The sequence below is a fragment of the Myotis nattereri genome, assembly GCF_964212035.1.
Source record: "Myotis nattereri genome assembly, chromosome: 3".
Classification (NCBI taxonomy): domain Eukaryota; kingdom Metazoa; phylum Chordata; class Mammalia; order Chiroptera; family Vespertilionidae; genus Myotis; species Myotis nattereri.
The window spans coordinates 190,032,018-190,055,422 of record NC_138077.1 but is presented as its reverse complement, the minus strand read 5'-3'; the positions used below and the strand labels follow the sequence as shown (position 1 = coordinate 190,055,422).

Below are 23,405 nucleotides of genomic sequence, written 5' to 3'. Positions count from 1 at the left end.
TATTTACCTGTGATATTTATTGTACAGAGTTGTAAGAATATTGAAAACATGACACGAAGTTTAAGAAGCTACTCTTTAGACAACCTCATACAATTCTTTTCACATCCCCCCGCTTCTTACCCGTAAGCCTCATCTTTTAGTTGGAAAAAAAGGCTTAAGTGTAGGAAAAGTCACAAAGAGTAAACTTTACAGCACTAACAAGATCCTTTTTTCATGTAGCTAATCATTTCCCCAAATTGACATGCTGCACAGGTCTTCCAGAACAGTTTTGATAGGTTTTCACGGGCAGGGAAGTTGGGGCTAACATGTTCAAACTGCTCAAATAGTGTGGGGAATGGTAGAATAAGGTTAGTTTTCTGTAACATAACAGGAATTCTCAGAGTCCTTAATTTGGGTTGATCTCCAAGGAGAAAAGGGATGTGCAATATTCCCCAAGCTTTTTGAGGAAACAATCTTTTTTTCTCTCTCACAGAGCACATCTTAAACAAGTTTGGAGTGTACCAGTAAATATGATTTTTTGTAATGGAAATTAGCCTGATCTCCATGTTTCCTCCCATTCTCTGTTAATACCAGTAACAGAGTGACTGAATCCAGACCACTAGTCACATTGGAGATGACATATTGAGGGTGGAATGGAAAGAACCAGCCACCTCCTCAGTTTTCATCTCCATTTCTACATTTTTCTTCACCTCCCTTTCTAAGTTAAGCAATACCATACTTCCTCCCTTAAACACTCCAATCGGGTGTTACCTCCCTCCTTTTATCACAGCAACTAATGTGTCACAATCGGAGGAGACCAAGAGTGCTACTGAAGCTAGATGGTGGGCTAGCAGAATTTGTCTAATTGCTAAAGACACTACAGAAGAAAACATACTCAGGGAGAGGAGGGTAGCCTTAGATTATATAGCAACATGCAAGCAATACTCTTGTAAGCACTGGTTAAATCCCACCAGCAAAACTGAGAGAGCATGTCTGTGACCACCTCAGGCCTAGGTATTGGCCCTCTGGCTTGAATGTGGCTAGATTTATGTGAGAAAGATGTTTGCCCTCAGAATCTATGTCACTTGTAGTTTGTTCAGTCTCTTCTGGGCCTGGGCACAGTTCTGGCACTGACTTGCAGCAGACTATTTCCTGAGACAGCTTGACTACATCAAATGGTTGTAAAATAATCTCTGTGGTTATTAACTAATTAAACTTGCATTCAACACCATATGCTGATAGGATGAGGCAAAGGATAAGATTTGGATCTTAGATCTTTCTAAGTAGGTCATGTTAGATGATGACTAGAGAGAAGGGTTAGTTGCAAGCTGGACCTGTGCTCCGGCTTGGGCATGAAGGGAACAGTCTTCACTCGTGTGGAAGTGCTGGGGGCGCCCTGAGCTCTGGTGCAAGTTGCAAAGGTTTCACTCAAGGAAGGGTATGATGTGGGCATAAAACCATTCTTCAGACAGTTGGAGATGGTCCCCTTCTACAGCCAGGAATACTAGTTGTCCTGCATTGTCCATTTCTCTTAGCCCCAAGCGGTCCTGCAGAGAGAAATGCCATAATTAATCAAAGGGCTCACTGAAAAGTTTTGGAATAAAAGAAAAGGTTAGCTGAGCCCTGGCCGGTTTGGCTCGGTGGACACCGAGTGTTGGCCTGGGGACTAAAGGGTCCCGGGTTCGATTCCAGTCAAGGGCACATGCCTGGGTTGCAGGATCGATCCCCAGTAGGGGGTGTGCAGGAGGCAGCTGAGCAGTTATTCTCTCTCATCATTGATGTTTTTATCTACCCCGCTTCCCTTCTTTGAAATAAATAAAAAATAAAATGTTAGCTGAGATATATTCTCAAAATGCAATCTTTTGCCTAAGTATTACAATTTAGGTGTATTGTCAAAAATGCCAAAAAGGATACCTCCTATTTTTTCCCCTAAGCATTAAAATTATATGCAGCTGAGATTATTCTATAGTTTTATATTTTGCTTTCTAAAGTTTTCCAAACCTTTTGGAGGACAAAACTGCCTCAAAATGTCAGTTAAGTGGAACTGAACCAAAGACAGGAGAACATTAGCTCAATAACTTAAAACATCCAACCCCTAGGTAACAAATCTGGGACACTTTCATATCTTGCAGTTGAAAACATTGCCCGTGTGCCACAGAACAAATATGATGCGAAGATGAGCAGTTATGACAGTGTCAGAATGTTGCTTCTGTGGTTACCATCAGTTTGAGTTTCACAATAAGGAGGCTCTTAAGTTGTAATTTCCAAAACTTAACAGACCCTAGCTTCCCTCTTACCCATGAGGGGCATCAAATGTAAGAGAAAAGCCGAGAGAGGAGACTAGGCTTCTGAAATGTAAAGAAATTGGAGTAGAAGACAACTGGTTCAGACATAACTCCTGTGCATTTTGGGGAGTGTATCTCTGACACAGTCTTTAGTGTGGAGCTGGAAGTGGTGAAATGCTGCAACCTCTGCTTGAGAAACCATCTGCTACAAAAAGGAATTCACACTCTAGTCCAGCCGTGGGCAAACTACGGCCCGCGGGCCGGATCCGGTCCGTTTGAAATGAATAAAACTATTGAAAATAAAGACCGTACCCTTTTATGTAATGATGTTTACTTTGAATTTATATTAGTTCACACAAACACTCCATCCATGCTTTTGTTCCGGCCCTCCAGTCCAGTTTAAGAACCCATTGTGGCCCTCTAGTCAAAAAGTTTGCCCACCCCTGCTCTAGTCCCATAACCTCCTGCAGGAGGAGCTCCCCTTGTCAGTGCCTAATTTAAAAACACTTCCACGACTATTAATGTTTTAAAGTAACGCCTGTCTCCTGTTTTCATTATGCCTAGGGGGCTTGTTGGATTTGATCCAGTCTACATCTCAGCAAAAGAAGCCAGTTCTAACCTTTTTACCAGAAAGGAAGAGCTAGAAAGGATGTGTCCCTTGGTCATGCTTGAAAACCATGAGGTACAGGTCCTTCGACGTTCAGGATGTAGATTCTATAGACCAGCACCTAATAGACTAGCGCAATAGTCAGCAGCCTAGCCAGCCTCACCGAGACGGGTCAGACGCCTCACGACCACTTACTGCTTTGGGGTGTACAGGACAGGATCTATCACCCAAGAACCCGGCAGCTTCAGGAGCCAGGAGGTGAAAAGGACAGCACCTCTCCCCACCCAGTTACCTGTGTGTACAGAGTGGTCTTCTGTAAAGGAATGGTTTCCTTGTCTTGTCCACTTCTGTAAAATCCAAACCACTGCAGGAAAGGAGGAAGAAATACGCAGATCACATACATGGCATATATACTGCCAAACTAACTTAAAACTGGCTGGTAGCTAAGCCGAACCAACAAATGACATCATGAAGGTATAGTAAGATGGAAAAATAGAATATGTCTTGAGTCATCTCTTTTTTAAGGGTAAATCTTGAGAGATGAGTTATCTTTTCCAAAGAGCTTTCCAATTTCCCAAAATTTCTGCTTCCGATAATTATTGAGCAACTACCCTCTGAAAATCCTTATGCTGAACTAGACACTCAAAGATGAATACATAGTCAGTTTTTCAAAAACCTCTAGTATAATGAGGCACAGAAACAACTAATTGTTTAGCATACTTTTCTATAAAGGTCACATACAAAATATTTTTGGCTTTAAGAGCCACATGGTTGCAACGATTCAATGCTGCCATTGTAATGCAAAAGCAGCCACAGACAATATTTTTAAAAACTCGAGTATGGCTGTGTTTCAATGGAATTTTAATTATGGACACTGAAATCTGAATTTCATATAATTTTCACTTCATCAAATATTTTTTACTTTTTCAACCACTTAAAAATGTAGAAACTATTCTTAGTTCATGGGCCATACGAAAGCAAGTGGCAGGCTGGATTTGGCCTGCAGGCTATGGTTTGCTAGTTCCTGGTGGTCTGATGTGATGAGTGCTATATCTACCTGAAATAGGATAGCATCCTAAATGGATAAAGTGATCTGAGATTGGCCTTGAAAGGTAAATAGGAGCTTGTCAGGTGGAGAAGCCCAGGGAAGGGCATTCTAAGAGACTGAAAAGCTTGAATAAAGGCATGCAAGAGAAAAAGCATAGGCTGTTTGGGGCATTTCAAGTAGTACAATGTGATCAGAGAATCTAAAGTGGATAGTGTAGGGAGATTAGGTTGGAGAAACAGGCTGAAGCCAGGTCAAGGCAGACCTTCAATGTCAACCTTAGGGACTTACAGACTTTGAGTTGGTGATTCTTAACTAGGGGTCACAGGTCTCTGAAAATCTAATCAAAATTATAGTCCCTCAGAGAATTCAACGTTACCATTTTGCATACTCTGGGTGGTGTCGCATTTATAGACCTCAGGTGAAGAACCCCTGCCCTACACAAAGGTTGGTGGACGGACTAAGGTTTTTCCCCAAAAGTCATTTACTCAAGGTCTCCTGTCTTGTGGCCTGCCCAAGCAGTCTCACCTCAGAATCCACAGGGTCCACAATGGAATCATTGAGGAATTTCACCATCACAAACTTCTTCAGGGCCATAAGGTTTTTCTTGTAGGACTCATTGACACCCTGGGGGGAAAGGCCAGCAGTATCTCAGAGTCATCATCAGGTTCCAGCCGGGGGATTAAAGCCTTTCAGGCTGCTTTTTCAGTTTCCTGCCCAGAATATACCTGTACAGCCTTTTTCTTAACATCCTATCTGACTGGCATGCCCCCAGCAACCAGGGTGCCATCATTAATCTGTCACAGCACTCCACAGGTATTCAGCATATAGGTTAAAGACATCTAGCCAGAGAAAGCCAAGGCAAAATAAGAAGCTGCAAGTTCTGAGTGGTTCTGCTATACGACTGTTTTTCCCTCTTTCAAAAAAAATTGTTTTAAAAAGACTCCAGCCTTGGCTGGTCTGGCTCAGTTGGTTGAGCATCATCCTATGCACTGAAACGTCGCTGGTTTGATTCCCAGTCAGGGCACAAGCCTAAGTTGCGGGGACCTGGTCCCCAGGGTCGGGGTGGGTACAGGAGGCAACCAATGTTTTTTCCCCTCTCTCTTTTCCTTCCTCTCTCTCTAAAATCAATAAAGATATTTAAAATAATATGAAATTTTTTAAAAACCTCTAGATAAACAATATAAATTAAGCCATCTAATTTACCAGAATCTCCCAAACCATGCTTATATTTGGGACAAACAGTCCCCTTTTAGTATCTCTTCTAAGTAAATCTATTTTCTGTGAAAATGTGACCCAAAAGGGACCCACCAGGAAGACTTCCCTCAGTAAACCAGCAGCTGTGAAGTTCCATGTAAGCCAGCCAGCAACCCACTGAGCTGACCATGCTTCAACACTAGGAAAGGGAAAAGACATAAGGGAAGAGAGCCAAATGGATTTCAGCCTCCCTAAAAGGAACTGAATCTCAGAATCACTGGCTCCCTTCCTAAAAACAGAACTTCTGTTTCCGGGGTTGTCTGGGATACTTCGGGTAAACAGTCACTGCTGATCTTTTTATAAATGTCCCAGATAGAAAAATGAATACATAACAGCAGCCTGGCTTGGGTGCTTACTCTCTCCTGATTAATATCTGCCAAGAAGATGCTGTGGTTGCGGTACATGTCCTCCTTTATGGGGTCGTGCCAGTATTCTGCTTGCACCAGCCTGCAGGGGGAAAAAGAAATCAAGGTGACCAAGCTGCATGTCAGCATGCCCCTCTGCATAGGTCACCAGGAGACTTCAAAGGGTCAGAGACCGGAGTCCTCAAGTCCCAGGCCTTGCCCTCTAATAGGGAAGACAAGACTTCCACCTACCAAAGTTCATCACCTAGACACCTGAGGCAAGGATGTGCTATTTAATACAGTAAAGAACATCTTAGCCTGGCCTGTTTGGCTCAGTCGATAGAGCATCGGCCCTCGGACTGAAGGGTTCCAGGTTCAATTCCAGTCAAGGACACGAACCTCAATTATAGGTTAATCCCCAGCCCTGGTCGGGGCATGTGCAGGAGGCAACCAATCGATGTGTTTTACTTCAGTGTTTCTCTGTCTCTCCCCCTCCTTTCCTCCCTCTCTAAAAATCAGTAGAAAAACATCATCAAGATGATTAAGAAAAAAAACAAACAAAAAATATCCTAAAACTTAGGAAAAGGACCTATCAATATGGTTCCCCTGTACCACTGAGCTTTATCACACTTAATCATGCTTCCAAGTCATGAAGACACATGCTGTCCCCTCCCACAACCCCAAATCTTTCACTCTCCTTTGCTGTCTACTCATCCTGTAAGACTCAGCTCAAATACCACAACTTCTGCCTCCTCTTCACCCATTTATCTCTTCTCTCTCATCGTGCTGATACTGGGATGGAGGTCTGATCTTTCAATCACAAAGCATTTATCATACTACTAGAGGCCCAGTGCATGAAATTCGTGCACTGGGTGTGTGTGTGGGGAGTGGGGGGTCCCTCAGCTCGGCCTGTGCCCTCTTGCTGTCTGGGAGCCCTCGGGGGATATTCAACTAATGGCAGTTGAACATCCTTAGCCCTGCCACAGAGGCAGGAGAGGCTCCCGCCACTGCTGCTGCACTCGCCAGCCATCAGCCTGGCTTCTGGCTAAGCGGTGCTCCCCCTGTAAGAGCACACTGACCACCAGGGGGCAGCTCCTGTATTGAGTATCTGCACCACCCCCCCCCCCCCCCCCCCCGTAGTCAGTGTGTGTCATAGTGACTGGTCGTCCCATCATCTGGCTGAAACTGGCTCTGTGACATCCCCCAAGGGGTCTGGGATTGCGAGAGGGCACAGGCCAGGCCAAGGGACCCCACCAGTACACGATGCGGGAGGCTGGCCAGCCAGGGAGGGATTGCAGGAGGGCTCCAGAGCATGTCCGGCCCGTGTTGCTCAGTCCCGATCAGCCAGACCCCAACAGCAAGCTAACCTACTGGTCAGAGCATCTGTCCCCTGGTGGTCAGTGCACGTCATAGCGAGCAGTTGCAAGGCCTTAGCATATCATTAGCATATTATGCTTTGATAGGTTGAACAGCCAACTGGACGACCGGACACTTAGCATATTAGGCTTTTCTATCTATATAAAAGCCTAAGTGACCATCACAACTGAACGGACGACCAAATAGGCTGCGTGGGGCGACCAGGCCGGCAGGGGGGTTAGTGAGGGGCAACCAAACGACTGAGCAGCAGGCTATGTGGGGCGACCAGGCTGGCAGGGGCTGGGGGGAGTGGCAGTTGGGGGCAATCAGGCTGGCAGGCAGAGGCAGTTAGGGGTGATCAGGCTGGCAGGGGGGCAGTTTAGGGGTGACTAGGCAGGAAGGCGAGCAGTTAGGAGCCAGCGGTCCAGGATTGTGAGAGGGATGTCCGACGGCAGGTTTAGGCCTTAACCTAGGGATCGGACCTAAACTGCAGTCGGACATCCCCCGAGGGGTCCTGGATTGGAGAGGGTGCAAGCTGGGCTGAGGTTCCCCCCACCCCCCCACCCCCCCCCCCACCGCATGAATTTCATGTACCAGGCCTCTAGTATTATATAAGATTGAGTGATACTAGTTTTCAGGATTCTGATATGTCATGCAATTTTTAAGGACAATAGGCAGGTATTCGGTGGTTATATTATTATTTCAGACACAGATCAGTTCTCTTCACACTTTTTTACTTTCTCTCAGTCTCTCTCCACTTCCCCTTCCATTCCCTCCTAGCCCCCCCCTACCAAAACTGACACCTCTACCATAAGTTCTCTCAGAAGTTAGTTCCCACTTAGCACCTGCATCCACACAGCAATATTCCAGCTGGAGAAAAAGGCTGAGCATGGACCTAATGAGAGATGTCCTCTGGGGAAAGGGAGGAATTAGAACATGAGTAGGACTTTCTATCCCAGTTTAGCAGGAAAAGAAATCAAAATTTCTACAAAAGGAGCCAGCCAGAGTGAAAGAGCTGCCCAGAGGTAGTGATCCTAGAAGCACCACTCAGCAGAGCAGCATGGCACTAGAGCCCACTGAACCATCTACATCAGAGATGATGGCAGCTTCTGACGTCCAGGAGATGGGGCTGAGGTTCAAGGAGGCAGCAGTCAGACTGTCAGCAGTCAGCGTGACACATATAATCTGATTAAAATGTATTTGAAAGCTTTTAAATGTTTACTTTATCCAATTTTCAAAAGGTGACGAATTCTGAACATTTATAAAATACTGGTATTAGTGGTGGTCTTATTTTGTTTTGGCATTGTTATCACTTACTGTGTGAGAGTATTGGTCCCGCCTCTCCCCTACAAGACGGCAAGCTCCTCAGCAGTGACCACCTGGCGGATGCTCAGTGGGAAGGGTTTGCCGAATGAAACAGAAGGATGTGGGGATGCTAGACAAGTTATGAGCAAAGTAGGCCTGGCAGTAAAGGAGGGTTAGGGTTTAGAGATGTGACAGGAGGATAGTTAGAACAAGGGAAGACAAAGCTTCAAGAATAGGTGGCCAAGTGTGAAATGCTGAGAAATGCTGAGCACTGAGCCCACACACTTTTCACACAAGTGGACACTCAAGCTCCTTCAGAAAATGTAGATAAAGAATACAAAGGCCCTAGATCTTGCCAGGCCCAGTTCTGGTGACTCAGAATGGCAGGGGGGAGGCCCAATGGCTAAGGATAAAAGAAAGAATAAAAGCAGTAATCACAGATTGGTCACCTTTATGTGTGAAAGGAAACAGCTAAGGGGCAACAGGAAGAAAAGGACATTTTGTTTTGTAAGAAGCCTGGTGCACACTATTCAATCCTTACAAGAATTCCATAGAGTAAGTACTATTATTATACTCATGTTTACAAGTGAGCCCAGGGGAAGGATGTGAGGATGAGCTAAGCTGGAAGTGCTGCAGAAGGCGGGGAGGTGAAGGAGAGGGCAGCTCTTCAGGAGGTGGACAGAGAAGAAAAATGGTTTGTACTATTTACCTCCTTTTTACCACTGAAGGGCCAGATTCAGAGAGCTTAAGTAGCTCTCCCAAAGCCACCAGCCAGCACTAGAAAGGGTAAGACATGAGTCTAAATCTTCTGCGTCCTCACTCTCCAGTGCAGCACACGAAGAGGCAGGGAAGAGCAGCTCCCAAGCCAGAACTTCCCAACCACAGGCCACCCTTGGTGAGATAAGCCTCCACCCTCGGAGGCTAGCCACTGTGGCTTAGAGAGTATAATAGTAGCACATAGCACTTACTATATACCAGGCCTATTGTAAGCACTTTATATATATTAAACTATTCCATCCTTACAAGAATTCCATAGAGCAAGTACTATTATTACACTCATGTTTACAAATGAGGCAACCATACTCGGAGTGATTAAGCAGCTTGCTCAAGGTCGAAGTGTTGGCATGTAATAGAACAGAACACAGGAGGGGAAGACTGGGCTTTTCAATACAAGGATGTTCTCTGAAAGTTGTTTGTTATAATGAGAACTAGAAATGAGTACAATATGGAATCAATAAACTGTGAAGTCATACAATAAAATGTCATGCAGCAAATAAGACAAATCAGCTTTATGTATATGTAATAACATGTTTAGATCTCAAAAATGTAATACTGAGTACAAAAATCATTTGTAGACTAAAATACACAATAAGATATAATTACATAAAGTTTTAAATATACAATATAACACTATTTGTTGACTGATTGTGGATATGTATGTATATGGTACAAACTTTTAATAAGCTATATTCTGATTGGACAGTGGTTGTCACTATGGAGGGAGGGCAAAGAATGGGATCTGGGAGAGATATGTAAAAAATTCAATTGTATCTGAAATGTTTGTTCTTAAAAATATCTGAGACAAATATGACAAAATACTAATTTTAGGTACACAGAAGCTTTAGGTACACTCTGTACTTTTTTTTAGCATGTTTCATGGATTTTTTTTTTTTTTTTTTTGGAGAGAGAAGAAGGGCTCCGAGGGAGAGAGAGAAGCATCAATATGAGAAAGAAAGATCGATCGGTTGCCTAGAGTCTCGTAGGCACCCTTACCTAGGACAGGGCCAAAACCTGGGTACGTGCCCTGACCGGAAATTGAACCAGCGACCTTTTGGATGACATTCAACCAACTAAGCCACACCAGCCAGGGCTCTCTGTACTTTTATTTATTTAGCTAATCCTCACCCAGGATATTTTTTCTATTGATTTTATTAGAGAGAGTGGAAGGGAGGAGGAGAGACTCACAGAGAGAAACATCAATGTGAGAGAGACACATCAATTGGTTGCCTCCCACATGTGCCCCAACTGGCACAGGGGATTGATCCTGCAACTAAGGTAAATGCCCTTGACCAAAATCAAACCCACAACCCTTCATGCTTCAGGCTGATGCTATATCCACTAAGCCAAACGGGCCAGGGCACGCTCTACTTTTATGAACAACTGAAAAGTAACTGAGGCAGCTTGAGTGGTTGCCTCAGTATTTCCAGGAAAGGGTGTGGCAAGTTGAGGGCAAAGAGGTGGGCAAAGTGGGACAACTGAAGACAAGCACTCTTTGAGCCATGGGGGTGGGAGCGCAGGCGCTGCAAAGCAAGGGGCATGCAGGCTGGGAGCCAGGGACCAAGGAGAGGGCCAGCTGGGAGAGCAGAGCTGGCACAGAAGACAAGAGGCCAAGGGTGGGGGATGGCAGGGAGAAAAGGAGGAAGGAGAAGTCAGGAAGGGCTGCTAGTATGTCAGAGGGGGAACCACAGGGCAGATTTCAGTCAGAAGGTGAGAGACAGCTGTTACACTCACCATTACTCATTGTCCCCACCATGCACTTCCTCACTGCCCTGGCCAGTGGCTGGGTTGGAGCAGTTGTCCATACACCAAAAGGTTGTGGATTTGATTCCGTCGGGGAGTGTACTGGAGGCAGCCAATCAATGTGTCTCTTTCACATAGCTGTTTCTCTTTCTCTCTCCCCCTTCCTCATTCGCTAAAATCAATAAACATCTCCCCGGGTGAGGGTCAAAAAACAAAAACAGCCGAAACCGGTTTGGCTCAGTGGATAGAGCGTCGGCCTGCGGACTGAAAGGTCCCAGGTTCGATTCCGGTCAAGGGTATGTACCTTGGTTGTGGGCACATCCCCAGTAGGAGATGTGCAGGAGGCAGCTGATCGATGTTTCTCTCATCGATGTTTCTAACTCTCTATCCCTCTCCCTTCCTCTCTGTAAAAAATCAATAAAATATATTAAAAAAAAAAAACAAAAAAAAACGACGTCCTCGCTGCGTATTCAGGGAATTAGGATATCAAATTTGCTTTGCTATGGTTAAATTATTTGAACAGTATAGAAGACATGTTCCGAGGTCTCTGCCTAAATCAAAACCATCCTCTCTCGTGTGGGAACTGCACCCTTCCTGCCCCCACCTACCAGTTACAGGAGCGGGTATAGTTGGTACCATGTGGTCCCACACTTCTCTGGTCACAGCTAATGAGAACAAGTGGGAACCTGACCTGAGCTGGGGCATGGCCCCTTCCCTAATAATTTGAATTGGGGCAGAGAGATTCCAGCCTCAGGCTGAGATAATTTCCTAAAGGAGCTGTGCCAGGTACCATGGCACAGGGGCTGGTCTGCATGGAGAGAAAAAAGAAGCACTGAAACAGAGGGAGCAGCACTGACAACAGCTGGAGAGAGACTGCCTTAGCTCTGGGTGGTTCCATTTCTTCCTTTCTTTTTTTTTAAAGAATGGTTTATTGGTTTTTAGAGAGAGAAGGGGAGAGGAAGAGAGAGAGAAGCATCAATATGAGAGTGCATCAATCGGCTGCCTCCTGCTCACTCTGCCCCCTTCTGGGGATCGAGTGCAAACCCAGGCATGTGTCCTTGACCAGGAATTGAATCTAACAATTCTGATTGCCAATGGTTGTGTTTGGTTCACAAAAGAAATATAAAGAAAAGGATGTGCTTTTCTTAACCATCTGAGTTAGAATGAGAAGAATAAAGAGTAAATTAAGAACAAAGTGTAAGGAGGCTATGTATATATCCATGAGAACAAAGAATATGTAGGACATTAATAACCAAGCTATGGCTAGTCAAACCATGTAAGAGGATAAAGCTTAGCAGTGGTTAGAGCTGCTTGAGGGAAGATGGAAATATCACGTATCTTAGTTTCCTTCACTGACCATCAGGTGGCACTGCTGACCCAAGATAGCTTTGTAGCTATGCATATAGCCACTGAAAGAAAAGGAAAAGAGCTAGGGTCCGGTTGCTTCTCTGTGAGTCACTCACAAGGCTATACTTTGGAAAATGGCTTCAAGGAAGTGTTGTATTGAAGAGTTGTTGTTAGACAAGAATGATCCACTTGGAAAACCCACAGGACAGATACCATCACCAAACTAATTAATCCCAGTTATCACCTAGAATACTCTAGGTCAGTGGTCAGCAAACTGTGGCTCGCAAGCCACACGTGGCTCTTTGGCCCCTTGAGTGTGGCTCTTCCACAAAATACCGACTTCTGCGCATGGGCCATGAAGTTTCAATCGCACTGTATGTGCACACCCACACATGGTATTTTGTAGAAGAGCCACACTCAAGGGGCCAAAGAGCCGCATGTGGCTCGCGAGCCGCAGTTTGCCAACCACTGCGGTGTATTGAATCTGAATTTCTAACAATGGAACCCTAGAATCCATTTTTAATGAATTTCCCAGGGGTTCTAATGTATATTTTAATTTAGAAACAACTGAACAAGAACATTTCCCAAAAGTGATTCTATATGCTTTTAAATAGCCAGACACTCAAACACACACACACACACACACACACACACACACACACACACAGAAAAACAATACCAAACACATTGAGTATTGGGGACGTTGACGTAGGAGACTAACCTCGCGCTGCTGACAATATAAAGAATCTGCCCTCCAATATTAATAGTAATTGCTTGGGCTTGGTACTTCCTAAAGGCTTTTTCTTTGTTTAAGATGAACATTTATTCTGTTGTAATTACATTCTTCTTATATAGAAAAATGTCCTCTGTTTCTTTTTAAAATTATTATTAAAGCAGTTTTAGGTTTACAAAAAAATAGATAGTAGAGAGGTATTTATGAAAAAAAAATCACACTTGAATATCACTAGCAATCATTCCTGGAATCACTGTTAGCATGAAAGTCAGCATGATATTTTCATGAAGTGCTGGTTCTATATCCTTTTCAGCTAACCATACATACCGTTCTTGAACAGCTTTATTGTAAGCCCCAGCATTCAGTGTTTTTCTGATCAAGTCACAGATGTGAGAGCTCTCTCCTGGGCACCGAGGGAGTCCAAAAACACCTAGAGTAGTAGAAGACAAATGCCCATTCCTTTAATAATTACGTACTGAATACCTACTATGTCCAAGGCACTGTGAGAAACAAGCAAAAAAAGCAGAGCTTGACCCTGATTTCACTCAAATATTCTTCAATAATGTCTTGAGGATTAACACTATCACTAGCTTCCTCTTGGTCCCCCCACACTCTTTCCTGCCTAAAAATCTTTACATCTGGTCCTCCCTGGAGGATATACAGGCATACATCAGAGATACTGCAGGTTCAATTCCAGATTGCTACAATAAAGCGAATATTGCAATGAGTCATTCAAAGTCTTTGGTTTCCCAGTGCATGTAAAAGTTATGTTTACACTATAGTGTAGTCTATTAAGTGTGCGACAGCCTTTAGGTCTAAAAATATAATGTACATACCTTAATTTAAAAAATACTTTATTGCTAAAAAATGCTAATAACCACCTGAAACTTCAGCAACTTGTAATCTTTTTGCTGGTGGAGGGTCTTCCCCAGATAGTGATGAAAATATAGTATTTGCAAAGTTCAATAAAGCGAAGTGCAATAATACAAGGCATACCTGTACTTCTCTTGCTGCTTCAATGGCTGGACTCATTTGCATCTCGCAGGTCTTAGCTTAGAGAAGTCATATCTACCTACCCTAACTCAAGTAGTGTCCAACCCCATTTCTTCCCCTCTCCCAGTTATACTTTCATCCCCATTATCCTCAATAACGTTTTTCGGGGGTACCGGACATAGTTCTGAGCACATATTGACAATAATTCATTTAATCCTCACAACCACCCTGTGGAATAGAAATCATTTCCAGCCCCATATTACGAATTTGAAGCTTTAAAACAGAGAGGTTCAAGGTTAAATAATAAGTGCTACAGCCAGATGAACACAGCACTTTTGGCTCCAGAGCCTACACCTTTAACCAATACAACCACAATTCTGTCTCTCAAGTATTAACCCTTTTATTTTTTTCTTTATCGTAGTTACCGCTGTCTGTATTTATTTTATTTGTTTCATGTTTATCTCCCCCCACTACCCCCAGTAATAGAAGTTTCATAAAGGAAGGGACCTTGCCTTATTTCTAGGTTTTCAATAAATATTTGAATGAATAAAATGATAAAGCTGTTTTTACCAATTTGCACTTGAATAATATTCTCACTTTTAGAAAGTATTTCCTACCTATTAGTTCACTTCATCCTCTGAAAAATTCCCACAAGAAGAGCAGAGCCTTATTTTGGTTTCCCTCACCTGTGAAAGAGACCTAAGAGACCAAATTACTTGCCCATCAGTAATAGTTAATTGGGTGAATCCAGTGTCCTGATTATAAGGAGACTCCTTCCACCCCTTCGCTATACCACCTAATAGCTATACCCATCAGAACAGAGATAAAGTTCTATTCCAAAGACACATCCTTCCCCAAGAGTCTATAATTCTGTCTACATAGAAAACCTGTTGTTTTCCAAGGATTTAATAGCTACTGTTACTTTTACAGACAAAAAAAAGCTTACACATCATTCTTTACCTAAGCCTAGATATCACCAATGCCAGAAAACAGGAAAGGTTGTTAGACTTTCCTAATTCCTCAACCAGCACCAGCTACGGGCTGCAATCATCTCACCTCCAGGAAATCATGTCAATTAAATTGGAGAGAAGTAGATGACACATATGATTCATTTGTGTTCCAGGCCTATGGAACCCTAAGTATCTTCCTATTTCTTCAAGAATGCTGGTTAGTTTGTTAGAAGCTGGGGGGCAGGGGGAGGGGGCGGGGGACAAACAGAATTTTGCAAGGATGGCTGGCTGACTTCTTGTATAAATAGAGCTGCTAGAATTTTTTTTTTTAATCAAATGGTCATGTGGGTTAAATGGAAAAAAAGAGGCACAGAGCCAAAGTTACCTTGATGTTGTCCCCCAATTGAGATCAGATTGATCATGGGAGGTGAGGGACATCTCTGAGCCACTGCCCTCCTGAGGGGGGAAAAAAGGATTATCACCTCTGACTGTCAGATGGAAATGTATCACCAACAATCAATTCCTCAGATTCCTCAGATTCAGACACTTAATTCTCTGTGGTTCTCCAAGGCCACAGGGTTTCAGGATTTTCCTCTGATATGACCAAATACAAGTTTTTATTCTTTCATAGAAAATAAATTAAATTCCACATAGAGCTTCTGACATGGGGACATTTTAGAATAGTTCCCGGGGGCTGGCTCTGTCTATGGGGCACGCCCAAGCCTTTCCCCGCCTCCTTCCCCAGGGCATTTTCCTTGCCTCTCTCTTTCCCCTCAGCTCCAAGGAACCTTCTTTTGCCTGTCAGTTGTTTCCTGAGTCCATTTCTTCTACAGCTCACTTCTACTTCTGTGACTTTATCAATAAGCTTTCTCTATAGTTTGGGGGAGGAGGTAGCATAGCTTCCCTTCCATAGGTGAAGATCCAAAAATAATTAGAGGAGTCAATCTATTGGAATCAGAAAAAAGAAGTCGATTCCATGTAATTGGTATAACAGAAGGGAACTTACAGAAATTGGCCTCCCTGAGAGAATCCCATAGCATTGTAGCCTTGCTGCAATTTAGGATCCTTCGCAAGAATCTCACACACTGATGTTACTTGGGAATTGACATTCAAGAAGAAGCTATTCTCCACATCCTAAAAGAGGAACCACAGAGAAGTGAAAAGATGGGGCTGAAAATCAACAATGGCTTCTTCTAAGAGGTGAACTTGTTTAGTTTAGGTTGGTATCCTCACATACGCCACTCAAGAGTTAACTTGCCATTGCTTGATATGCTGCAAAAACATAAGGCAAAGCATTTGAGCAGTATATTCTATGAAACTAGTCAGCAAACTTCCAAGGAACAGAGCTGTGAAGAGCCTTACCTCTATCAGCGTCTTCCCAATCTCTAGAGATAAGACGTAAATTCCAGGTATTTTCTTCTCAACCATTTTTTTGATAAAACCCATGCTTAGGGGATTACAACAGCTGTCTCCTAGACAACAAAGACAATGATGGGAACTTATGCATCATACGATTTTTTTTTAAAACTTTTGTGCTTCAAAGGGCATTATCAAGAATGTGAAAATACAACAAACAGCATGTGAGAAAATATCTGCAAAACATATATCTGATAAGGGCTTAATATCCAGAATATACAAAGAACTCTTATAACTCAAAAAGAAGATAACATAATTAAAAATGAAAAAAAAAAGGATTTCAACACACATATCTCCAAAGATGATATACAAATGGCCAAGAAGCACATGAAAAGATGGTCAGCATCATTGCTCATTATGGAAATGCAAATCAAAACTACAAGGGGATACTACTTCGTACCTTTATGAAAGGATGGCTTTCATAAAATAATTTTAAAAAAATGAAAAATACCAAGTATTGGCAGGATATGGAGAAATAGGAACCTTTGTACATTGCTGGTGGAAATGTAACATGACACAGCCACTGTGAAAACAGGCTGGTAGTTCCTCAAAAAGTTAAGCATACAGTTACAGTTATCATATGACCTAGATATATAACTTCTAGATACAGACCCAAGAGAAATGAAAACGTGTGTCCATACAAAAACGTGTACATGAATGTTTACAGCAGCATTATTTATAACTGTCAAAAGGTGAAAATGACCCAGATGCCCACCAATGGATGAATAGATAAAGTAATTGTCACACACACACACACACACACACACACACACACTGACAACGTGGATGAACCTGAAAACATTATTATAAGTGAAATAAGCCAGACACAAAAGGTCACAGATTGTACTGTTCCCTTTAACGGATATATTCAAAATGGGTAAATCCACACAGACAGAAAACAGATCAGACATGTCAGTGAGTTGTGGGAGAAGGGGAACGAAGAATGATTATTTACTGGGCACAGGCGCTCTCTGGGATAATAAGAACGTTTTAACCAGAGAGAAGTAGTGGCTGCACAGCACTGTAACACACCAAATGCCACTGAATTGTCTGCTTTGTTATGGTTAAGTGTACGCTACATGAGCTTCTCCTCAATTGAAGAACGAGCATCTTTGCTTAGCTCATGTTTATCAAGGAATAAACTTCAAAAGCCCACACAATGTAACTGGGACACCAAATTTACAACTGAAAAATAAGCAGAGGTGGGTATTCCCCTCCCTTATCACACAAAATTTAAGGAGGCGCTCACTCTCAGATTCATGTAAGTGCTGACCCTCAACTTGTAACAAACTAGAGCAGCGGTTCTCAACCTGTGGGTCGCGACCCCTTTGGGGGTCAAACGACCCTTTCACAGGGGTCGCCTAAGACCATCGGAAAACACATATATAATTACATATTGTTTTTGTGATTAATCACTATGCTTTAATTATGTTCAATCTGTAACAATGAAATTGGGGGTCACCACAACATGAGGAACTGTATTAAAGGGTCGCGGCATTAGGAAGGTTGAGAACCACTGAACTAGAGAGTGAGTACTTCCTTAAATCTAACCCTCTAGGGCAGTGAGATGGTCCGAGGCAGGCACACTGGTGTGCTGCAAGTATTTTGAAAACATGCAATACCTGTTTAATCATGGGCACTGACCTCTCTTCCCTTAGACTGTCAAATGAAACAATGGCAACAGCCAACACAACAATAGCCATCTGGTGTGAATGAATCAAAATTACACTTTTCTTTTTGTCAGATCAGCAACAAACATATTTTTTGCTGTGCCGCAGAATTTTAGTAATTACTTGGTGTGGGCCATGAGACGAAAAGGATTGAAAATCATTACTGAGGGCTTCCTTGTTTCACCCAAGGCCCAGTCCTGTTTCTCTTCCCGTTTTAAGGAACCAGAACTAAGAATGGGAAGCAAAGTGACGGACGGACCACTGAGTGGGAGAAGTGGGATGAGATCATTTTCCATTTTAACTTAGTTATCCTGTTTTCGACCTGAGAGGAAGCTTAAGAATTACTTTTTAAAGAGGAAAAGGCTAGGGATTACAGCCTCTTAGCTTTTGCTCATAGTAGCATGCACCGCACTGAACTGCAATTGTTGGTTCTTACCTGCCTCCCTACGGACTGACTGTGCTCTGGAGGACTGACTGTGCTCAGGAAGGACTGACTGTGCTCTGGAGGACTGACTGTGCTCTGGAAGGACTGACTGCGCTCTGGAGGACTGACTGTGCTCAGGAAGGACTGACTGTGCTCTGGAGGACTGACTGTGCTCTGGAAGGACTGACTGTGCTCTGGAGGACTGACTGTCCTCTGGAGGACTGACTGTGCTCTGGAGGACTGACTGTGCTCTGGAAGGACTGGCTGTGCTCTGGAGGACTGACTGTGCTCTGGAAGGACTGACTGTCCTCTGGAGGACTGACTGTGCTCAGGAAGGACTGACTGTGCTCTGGAGGACTGACTGTGCTCTGGAAGGACTGACTGCTCTGGAGGACTGACTGCTCTGGAGGACTGACTGTGCTCAGGAAGGACTGACTGTGCTCTGGAAGGACTGACTGTGCTCTGGAGGACTGACTGTGCTCTGGAAGGACTGACTGTGCTCTGGAGGACTGACTGTCCTCTGGAGGACTGACTGCTCTGGAGGACTGACTGTGCTCTGGAGGACTGACTGTGCTCAGGAAGGACTGACTGTGCTCTGGAGGACTGACTGTGCTCTGGAGGACTGACTGTGCTCAGGAAGGACTGACTGCGCTCTGGAGGACTGACTGCGCTCTGGAGGACTGACTGCTCTGGAAGGACTGACTGTGCTCTGGAGGACTGACTGTGCTCTGGAGGACTGACTGTGCTCTGGAGGACTGACTGTGCTCTGGAAGGACTGCCTGTGCTCTGGAGGACTGACTGCTCTGGAAGGACTGACTGTGCTCTGGAAGACTGACTGTGCTCTGGAGGACTGACTGTGCTCTGGAAGGACTGACTGTGCTCTGGAAGACTGTGCTCTGGAGGACTGCCTGTGCTCTGGAAGGACACAAAGCATCTTGTGTTCTCATTTAACTCCCCTGTAGCGACCCAGGCCCTGGCACAAAGCCCTGACAGAACTGGCTAATTTGCTAATTCTAATTCCTCTCTGGACACTTTCCTTCAACCCATTCCAACAAGACTCTCATTCTTTCCAGAAGTGCTTTTGTCAAGGTCTTTGGTGATATTCATGTTGCTAAATCCAGTTACCAATTCTCAGCCCTTACCTTGCTTGACCTGTAAACATTCCATAGTTTGATTACGCTCTTCCTCTTGAAACATTTTCAGCTGTTCCCCAGGAATTGCACTCTCCTGACTTGCTTCCACCTTCCTGGTTGTCCCATCACTGCCTTCTTTGCTAGTTCCTTCTCATCTCCTCAACCTCCATATGTTAGGAGCGCCTCAGGGCTCAATCCTCAGACCTCTCCTTTCTTCTGTGTACACTCACTCCCTAGGCCAGTGGTTCTCAACCTTCTGGCCCTTTAAATACAGTTCCTCATGTTGTGACCCAACCATAAAATTATTTTCGTTGCTACTTCATAACTGTAATGTTGCTACTATTATGAATCGTAATGTAAATATCTGATATGCAGGATGGTCTTAGGCGACCCCTGTGAAAGGATCCTTCAACCGCCAAAGGGGTCGCGACCCACAGGTTGAGAACCACTGCCCTAGGCTGTATAACCTCACCCAGTCTCACAGCTTTAAATACCAAATATATGTTGAAGGCTTCCCCAAGTTAAATCTCCAGCCTGCACCTCTCTCCTAGACTGCACACTCCAAATACCTCTACATCTCCTGGATGTCTAACAAGCATCTCAAACTTAGTAATTCAAAAGCAGACCTCTGATCCTCTCCCCACCCCAAGTGTGCTCCCTACAGGCATCCCCACTTTGGGGAAATGCCAACTTCATCCTTCTGGTTTTCAGGCCAAAACTGATGGAGTCATCCTTGATTCCTTTATATCTCTTTCATTCCACATCTCATCTGTTAGCAAATCCCTTTGGTTCCATCTTCAAAATATTCCAAACTTTGACCACTTTTCCATTTTACTATACTGTTTCAAGCCACTGTCATCTCTCTCTTTTTAAGTTTTATTTTGTGGTGTTTGTTTGCTTGGTTTTTTTGTTAATCCTCACCCAAGGATATTTTCCCATTGATTTGTAGAGAGTGGGAGGGAGGGAGAGAGACAGAGAGATAGAAAGAAACATCGATGTGAGAGAGACACGTCGATTGTTTGCCTCCCATACGAGCCCAACCAGGGCCGGGGATGGAGCCTGCAACGGAGGTACCTGCCCTTGACCGGAATCGAACCCAGGACTCTTCAGTCCGCAGGTCAATGTTCTATCCACTGAGCAAAACTGGCTAGGGCCACTGTCATCTTTTTTTTAAATTACTACAATAGATTCCTAACTTGTATTCCTGCAAATGTCCATGACCTCCTATAACAGTGGTTCTCAACCTGTGGGTCGCGACCCCTTTGGGGGTTGAATGACCCTTTCACAGGGGTCACCTAAGACCATTGGAAAACACATATATAATTACATATTGCTTTTGTGATTAATCACTATGCTTTAATTATGTTCAATTTGTAACAATGAAAATACATCCTGTATATCAGATATTTACATTACAATTCATAACAGTAGCAAAATTACAGTTATGAAGTAGCAACGAAAATAATTTTATGGTTGGGGGTCACCACAACATGAGGAACTGTATTAAAGGGTTGTGGCATTAGGAAGGTTGAGAACCACTGTCCTACAATCTATTCTCAACTAGAGTGGTCCTTTTAGTATATGTGCTGCCGAAGCCAGCACTAGAGTGGTCCTTTTAAAATATAAGTTCAGATCATGTCACTCCTCTCAACTCCCCTCTCCAAGGGCTTCCCATCTCATTCCAGCCAAAGCCCCCACAGTGGCCTTAGTGGGCCTAACAACATCTGCAGCCCCCCTCTCCCAGCCCCGACCTAAACCCCTATTTTCTTCTCCTTGTTCACTCAGTTCCCACCACACTGACCTGAATGTAGTTTCTGGGACATACCAGACATACCTCTGCCTCAGGCCCTTTGCATTTGCTACTCCTTGGACCAGATGGCCACAGGGTACCTCCCTTGCCCACTTCAGTCTTTGCTCAGATATCACTCTCTCAGTGAATCCTTTCCTGATCTTGCTCTGTAAAATTGTAAGCCACCATCTTCAGTTTCCATGCCCCTCTCTGCTTTATTGTTTTATTTTTCCATCGCACTCGGCACTTACCTGTATAGCCTGTCTCTCCCACTGTTATGTAAGCTCCAGAAGAGCAAAGAATTTAGTCTGTTGTACTCTCTACTGTATCCTCCGCATCTATAGGTGCGCAATAACTATGTGACTCGCTGCCTAACAAATCCCTGTTCAACGTGTGCATGAATCAGAGGACGGATGCCCGGGTCGCTGCAGCCACAGCCCAGCTCTGCTGAGCGGGTGCCAGGTGCTCCATCCTCACTGCTGTGAAGATGACACACTCCGCACAGCAGTGCACAGCCCCTGCGAGCGCGCACCCAAGCACAGACCCTCCCCACGCCGCTTCCCAAGCAGGGCAGCCCCCAAATCCTCACGGCGGCTGGCGGCTGCTGTGGGGCCGCGGTCCGCCCCTTGCACTTGGCAGACGCGAACCCGGGCTGAAAGGGGAAGAGTCGCCAGACCCGTTGGGTCCTCCGCTCGCTCACTCACCCATCCCGTGCCAGATCACCAGCGGCAACGGCCCGGCCGGGTCCCGGTGCCCCAGCCGCAGGGCAGCGTAGGGCGCCGGCAGGAGAGCGACAGCCAAGAGCCACAACGTGCTGGGCAACGCCATCTTCACTCAATCACATGACCGCGCCCGCTCCTGGCTGGTCCCGGCGCGAGTTGGGCGGAGCGCTTCCCCCGGCCCCGCCTCTGGCCCCGCCCCCGCCCCGCCTCGGCCCCGCCCCCGCCTCCGCCTGGGCTTCCCCTGGGCGGTTGCTTTAGCGGTGGGAAAACTCATTAGTCAACAGAGCCAAATATCAACAGTACAACAATTGAAATTTCTTTTGAGAGCCAAATTTTTTAAACTTAAACTATATAGGTAGGTACATTGTTATTAACTTAATTAGGGTACTCCTAAGGCTTAGGAAGAGCCACACTCAAGGGGCCGAAGAGCCGCATGTGGGAGAGCCACGGTTTGATAGACGGGATACCTCGGTGAGTCAGTAACGTTTATTCTCCACTTCACAGCAAACACTGTCCCAAGTGCTCTAAGTCTGTTAACTGGTTTGTTCTCACAACAACCGTGTACACTTCTCCCCATTTTACAGTCAGGACACTGAGGCGCTGAGAATTTGGGTCAGCTGCCAAAGTCACAGAGATAGCAAACTGGGGGTTCTGTTACAGGCAGACCAGAGACAGCCCTTCCCCACCCTAGCCCCCCAAAAAGATGTTCTTGGACAGCCCCCTGAGCCAGAGGGAGAGGACTGCACCCAACCTCAATTCTTGTCTTCTCGTATAAATTACTTTTTAAATATATATTTATTGATTTCAGAGAGGAAGGGAGAGGGAGAGAGAGATAGAAACATCCATGATGAGAGAGAATCATGGATAGGCTGCCTCCTGCACTTCCCATAGGGGAGCCCTGCAACCGGGCATGTGCCTTTGACTGGAATTGAACTGGGGACCCTTCAGTCCGCAGGCCGCCGCTCTATCCACTGAGCACACCGGCTAGGGCCCTATAAATTACTTTAAATGAGAGACTCTGTGTGTTGTGATAAAGCCAATTTATTAAAGAAGCAAGGCAAGCACATCTATACATCTGATTTGTGAAGCACAGACTGGCTCTCAGCTAATCTGAAGAGGGAGTTGGGGTCCAGGTGTTATATCCCGCCCCCCCCAGTGTTGCTTGGCGTGATTTGTGGCCTTTTCAGAATTCATGAGAAGCACCTGGCAATTTTATCTTTCCAAGCCAAGACTGCTAGTTTTTCTGTTAAGGGAGTAAAACGGCCCTTTTTTCATTTCTCCTTCCCTGCACTTTCTTATTAGGGGAGGATTTTAACCATTTGCTCTCAAGTGTCCTTGGCTGGGAAAGATAATGGCTTGTTATTTACGAGCTGGCTGCAAATTGCCTACACTGTTTGGTCTTGTTTTGACTTTCTTCTCTGGGCTTTAATTCCTCTCGCCCTGAAATTTTCCTAGCTTTTCACAGCCCTGTTAACAGTTCCAAAGTCGTCCTTTTAACCACTGCATTGTACTGCCTTTGGAAGAAAACTA

The 23,405-nt window shown here is 44.7% G+C and overlaps 1 protein-coding gene across 1 annotated transcript; it reads right to left on the bottom strand.

Annotated features, from left to right (window-relative positions):
* Positions 1-2: 2 nt before the first annotated feature.
* On the bottom strand, positions 3-22,013 carry PPT1 (palmitoyl-protein thioesterase 1). Its single transcript, XM_081085875.1, has 9 exons — positions 21,858-22,013; positions 16,084-16,193; positions 15,728-15,855; positions 15,107-15,177; positions 13,106-13,208; positions 5,530-5,620; positions 4,445-4,543; positions 3,164-3,235; positions 3-1,526 (listed from the first exon to the last, which is right to left on the bottom strand). The coding sequence occupies exons 1-9, from the start codon at positions 21,979-21,981 to the stop codon at positions 1,404-1,406; spliced, it is 921 nt and encodes a 306-aa protein (XP_080942001.1). The 5' UTR covers positions 21,982-22,013; the 3' UTR covers positions 3-1,403.
* Between the last annotated feature and the right edge of the window lie 1,392 nt (positions 22,014-23,405).

Bases quoted from the DNA above. Each gene is read 5' to 3' on its own strand.
- PPT1 (XM_081085875.1), bottom strand. From the start codon at position 21,981: ATGGCGTTGCCCAGCACGTTGTGGCTCTTGGCTGTCGCTCTCCTGCCG. The intron at 4,544-5,529 runs GTAAGCACCCAA...CTTTCCCCCCAG, and splicing joins CAGATATTAATCAGGAGAGA to GGTGTCAATGAGTCCTACAA. The intron at 3,236-4,444 runs GTGAGACTGCTT...CCTTTCCTGCAG, and splicing joins TGGACCCTGTGGATTCTGAG to TGGTTTGGATTTTACAGAAG.